Below are 5,138 nucleotides of genomic sequence, written 5' to 3' on the forward strand. Positions count from 1 at the left end.
AGGAGGCTGGTATGTGTTTGAACAGGAGTTTTGCTCATGCGAGAGCTGCTGTGAATGGATTACTTAGGGATGTTTCTGCCTCTTCTGCTTATAGTTACCCCATTTTGCTGCCTACTCATGTTTGGATAAAGCAGATTTTCAGCATCGGTGGTGCTAAAGGTCTCCAAACCATTCCAAACACATACCCTTTAGTCTCCTCTGATGCACTGTATTCTTGCAAGGGTTAACACTTTGTGCACACTTGATCTTGCATTTCCTTTTGTTCTTTTCAGAGTTCAGCTTGAATCTTGGATGCAGTTTCATTGTTGTCATAAAACAAAGTTGTGCTGGCGATTGTTTCCTTTAACACGTCAAGTCTTGTGCTCTCTGGAACGTAGTTTTGGTACCAAGGTGGTGTTGGTTTGGAGAGAGATAAAAAGGCCTCTTACCAAGTGTGTATGTGCATGTTTGTGGAGTGATGAAGGAGCATTCTATGTTTGCCTTTTTCTTATAGAATGCTAGAGCAGAGAGGAGGCAGCACAAGAGCATGGGTTTGCTGTCTGCCATCACTCAACACTTGTTAGAAGTGAATGTCTATTAGATGGGTTGATTTCTTAAAGGAACAAAGTTACTGCACCCTGTTACCATCAGTGTATTCATCCCAAGCCCTCCTATACTTGAAGTACAAACTGTCTTATTTTTGTTAGGACAGAGCACAACAAATTCCTACACTAAACTTTTATGTATCAGTGAACCTGGAAGCATTTTGTTGCTGGGACATTGATACCAGTCTCTTTTATATAGTGCAGTATTTTATTACCTTGTGATCTGTGCTAAAGCTTGCTCTCATGTTGGGTGAAAGAGTTAGAGTAAGTAGAAGCAGCTTGTTTAAGACTCTGTCTTAAATGTTGTGCAGTTCAGTAAGTCCTTAAAACTCAAGGGATGATTTTTCTGTAGTTAAGACATGAATTCAGGCTTTTGTGTCTCATCCCAAGCATGAGTTCAGCACTAAGCAGTCCTTGGCTCCTTGTTGAATGTCTTGTCTCCAGGCAGTGATTTTGTGTGTAAACGGGGAAGGGGAGAAATGAGCTGATTATAATGGAGTTGATTTTTTTCCTTACAATCCACCAGTGAGGAGCTGCGCACAGGGGTTATCCCATTGGATTCTCCTCTTTCTTTATTTGCTTCAAGCATACATGTATTGACACAAGTCAGTGGGGATCTGCTGGCAGTAGGAATGAATGGTGCCCACAGTGATGTGTGTGGTTTTGAGTGCATGAAAAGTTAAACATGAAGGCCAGGATAAAAGAAGCTGTAGGGCAGTGGTCCCTGAAGCCTGTGTTTCTAATCTGCCTTTTCTGAAGTAGCTGAAGTGGATTTCATTCCCCTAAACACCTTAAAGAGCTTTCAGTTTAGGAGTTTGGTTTTCTTTGCCTCATACCACTTCTTTTACAACAGCTAGTAGTTCTGTAGGGAGAGCATGTTCAGCTCCCAGCATTCACTCAGTCTTTTCAGCAAAAGCCCAAGCCTGCAGTTTAATTTAATCCCCTTTTTCTCCTTTTGGTCAGGCAGCAAGATTGCCAAAAGGGAGCCTGACCTTGTTTTCATTGATCAGTCTGCAGTTTGACCCACATGTGGGGCTGGGCTGGCGGGGTTTTGTCTGCTGGGGCAGGGTGGGAAGTGCACAGAATGCGGGCAGGACAAATACCCATAGGAGTGCACTGACCGAGAGACAACAGGCTTTGAGGACTTGGGTACAACAGCTTCTGATTCAGCAAAGTCATCTTTACTTCTGTGTTTGAGCAAGGAGCTTCAGTGTTTCCATCCCAATTTTTTGCAGATTTTGGGAGAAACATGTGACTTTGAGCAGTATTCCTGCAGCTATTCTATCAGTAGTAGCAATACTGTGTGTAACCTCACAGAGGTGTTTCTGCCAGAAGTTACTAGTATTAGTTATTAACCTTCAAATACTGGTTTAAGTTTTTCAGTCATCTGTGTGGGCACAACCTTGAAGTGTGAATTACTCTTGGTTTTGGTAAGCTGTTGAAGTCATAAAAGCAGAGTTTGGAAAAACAAGCAGCTCGCTGTTGAAAACATGGTGTGGGCTCGGCAGCTTTAGGGAATGTCATTACAAAATGGTTGGGAAGACTCCACCGATATTCTGGATTAAGGAGTAGCTCTCTTGAGGAGATGCCAGAGGCCTTCTGGTTCTTTGGGTTGTTCTGCTTTCCATCAGGTCATGCAGTCAACGTGTTCTGTCTGTCTTTGTGTTCACAGGCGCTCGCCGCCAATGCTGGGGCAGGCTTTGCGGTGGCAGAGCCTCAAATTGCCATGTTCTGTGGGAAGCTCAATATGCACGTGAACATCCAGACTGGGAAATGGGAACCTGACCCTTCCGGGACCAAGAGCTGCTTTGGAAGAAAGGAAGAGATTCTGCAGTACTGCCAGGAGGTGAGTTTTCCTGTGTGACCCTGCATCTTCACCACAGCGAAGGAATTGGATTCCAATTTAGCCGGTCAGTAGCAAATTAACCCTGCAGGAGATGAGCTTGCTTTTGACTAGCTTAATTCCATCAACTGCCTTGCTCAGGAAGGGCAGGGAGGACACTGCAGTGGCATTGAGGAGCTACCTCTGGTTTAGATTAGTTTACGCTGTCACAGAAGCTCCTCAGTCTGTAAGTCAGAGGGTTTTTGCAGGGGTTATCTCCAAATCTTAACCTAGTTCACCAGCATCTCCTCCACATTGTCCAAAATGGAACATGGCACAATCCTCATCAAAATGTGGCTGTGTTGTTCTCAGCAGCGTGTTCAGATCAGCCAGAATATTAGCAAAATACTTTCATCAAAGCGTGGACAGTATTTACAGGGTCTTTCTGCTTTGTTGTAAAAGGTGTAATCTCCTTTCAGCGTGCTCCAAGATATGCTGTAGCACACCGGCTTTCATAAGTGTCTTTAATTGCTCCTGTGAGGTGACTGGCAAGGAAAATTCTCTAAGTAATGTATCTTCTAAATAGGAAAGTGATAGAATGCACCATGTCTTGACTAGGTAACTTTTAATACTGTTCTACAAGGCTGATGTAATTGGGGCTACATTTCGTTCACATACTAAAAGCCTAAATATAAGTCAGTGTCTGGACTCAAGAACTCGAGGAGGATGTAGGGATCATATTAATACATCATAAATGGAGCAGGCGTAAGGAAACCTGAGAAGGCAGGTGTATATGAGCCTGACAAGTGACAAGAGAGACTGAAGATGTTACTAAACCCTATTTGTTGGTGATTGCCCTCTTCCATAGGGTATCGTGCTACACCAGACAGAACGGAATGGAGAAATCTCCTCCAAACCCAAATCCTCCTCCTCCACTAGCATGCAAAGCCAAACACCTCAGCTTAGTGCCAGCAGAGGCTCTTGCTCCTGACCTGGCTTCCTCCTGCTGCAAAGAAGTGATGACACATTCCATTTCTCAAGGCCTGTGTGACAAACAGCTTTTTTATGTCTTCAGCTGTTGTAAGCTTGATCCCGAAGAGAACGTGTGTCCGTGCACAGATTTGGACTTGGTTTTGTGTGGAGAATTAGCCTCGTCGCTTTGGTTAGGAGCCACTTTGCACATTCTCTGTCCTTTCTTGTTAAAACAGATGTATCCAGACCTTCAGATTACGAACGTGGTGGAAGCCAACCAACCTGTCAGCATCGACAGCTGGTGCAAGAGGGGGAAGAAGCAGTGCAAGGACCACACTCACATTGTTGTGCCCTACAAGTGCCTGGGTGAGTGTGTGGTGTGATGTGTTTGTGTGTTCGTATAGAGCAGAAAGTCTTCTGGCCTCTAACAGAGGGAACAACTGAGATTTACAAGGAGCTTCTCTCCTACCAGGTTGCCATTTCCACATCCAACTTCCTCTTAAACGTTCTGATTTCCATGAGATGGACCTCTGCCTGTCTCAAACAGATCAACAGCTTGATAGCAGCTGCGGTGGGATAATGGTGCCTGGCGTGCAAAAGAAATCCCCATTCTCTCTGCAACTGCCATAAAAACCTGAAGGCTATTGTATTTGAGTATCACAAAGACACTGGGATTTAATACTCTGATCCTGTTTTTGTGGAGCTTTAATATTTTGTTGCCTTGGAGACTCAAATGCTTAGTGTGTTCAGGCTTCCTGCTTTGGTCTTGGCAAGAGATCTCTAATCTATTTCCATGACTATATTTAAACTTTGCTGTTTCAAAGAGCCCCTGCTTCTTGCAGCTGTATCCCATGTCCCCGCTTTGGACTGTGAAAGAATATCAGAGAAGCTGTGATGGATTTCGTGGTGCTTTCCAGAATCTCTCCACCCACTGGAATGAAGACACATGTTTAGCTTGTTTACCTTGCAGCTTTTGACCTGCAGGTTGTGCGTGACACTGTGCTGCACTGCATGTGTTCTTAGCACTAAGCTTAGTCTCAGCTGACTGAATCTCTTTGGAGTTACCCACTGGAAAATAGGTGTTTTAATAGAAGTCTTGTGCTATCTTGGGGAGTCTGAGTGCTGGGAGCATTCAGTGGGAACCAGTTTTCCTAATTTGTGTCCTCATTTCAGGTTAGGATGTGGTTTGATGTAGGAGAACACATCTGCAGAACTGTATGAGTGCTTTGTCCTGCATATGTATATACACCTTCCACTAGACAATCATAAAGCACGTCATAAAAATGGAATCTGTTGTGGGAGCAACCTGGGAGAAAGACTCTTTATAGATGTGGAAATTCAGGTTTGAGACACAACCAAACCCAGCTGATTATATGGAGAATTCCTAATGGAAATCGGGATGAAAGCAAGATCTCTGGATTTATGAGGAGTCATCTTGTTGAGAAGTAATCCTTCCCCAAGCCTATTCTCCAGCTGAAAAATAAGCTGATTTTAGTGACGCTGCCCTAAAATGTGATAAGCATTAAATGATCTGTTCAAGTTTGTAATTAGTGTCTTTCCCAGTATTCCTGGCTTGTACTGCTCAGCCTGCAAGGCAGCTTTGGTTTGCAGAGCTGAGTGGCAACTCAGTAGTCCACATGTAGGTAAAACACATGCTCATGTTTTCAGCAGTCCACAACTTGCTTGTTGCAAGTGGATGATGTGTTTCTCTGGGGTGTGTATGACTTTTTGAGTGCAGTCAAGGGGGGTTTGTTCCCATT

The 5,138-nt window shown here is 44.1% G+C and overlaps 1 protein-coding gene across 2 annotated transcripts in view; it reads left to right on the plus strand.

Moving 5' to 3' along the window:
- Positions 1-2,259: 2,259 nt before the first annotated feature.
- APLP2 (amyloid beta (A4) precursor-like protein 2) overlaps positions 2,260-5,138 on the plus strand; it is a 24,573-nt gene continuing 21,694 nt past the window's right edge. Inside the window, exons 1-2 of one of the 2 annotated variants that reach the window (XM_010021808.1) lie at positions 2,260-2,430; positions 3,615-3,744. In XM_010021808.1, coding sequence (XP_010020110.1) covers positions 2,311-2,430; positions 3,615-3,744 — 250 coding nt within the window. In that variant the 5' untranslated portion in view covers positions 2,260-2,310. The remainder of the gene's footprint in view (positions 2,431-3,614; positions 3,745-5,138) is intronic. The other variant, XM_010021809.1, reaches the window with a different exon arrangement.

Source organism: Nestor notabilis, unplaced genomic scaffold (assembly GCF_000696875.1).
Source record: "Nestor notabilis isolate BGI_N333 unplaced genomic scaffold, ASM69687v1 scaffold6449, whole genome shotgun sequence".
In the NCBI taxonomy this organism is placed as follows: domain Eukaryota; kingdom Metazoa; phylum Chordata; class Aves; order Psittaciformes; family Psittacidae; genus Nestor; species Nestor notabilis.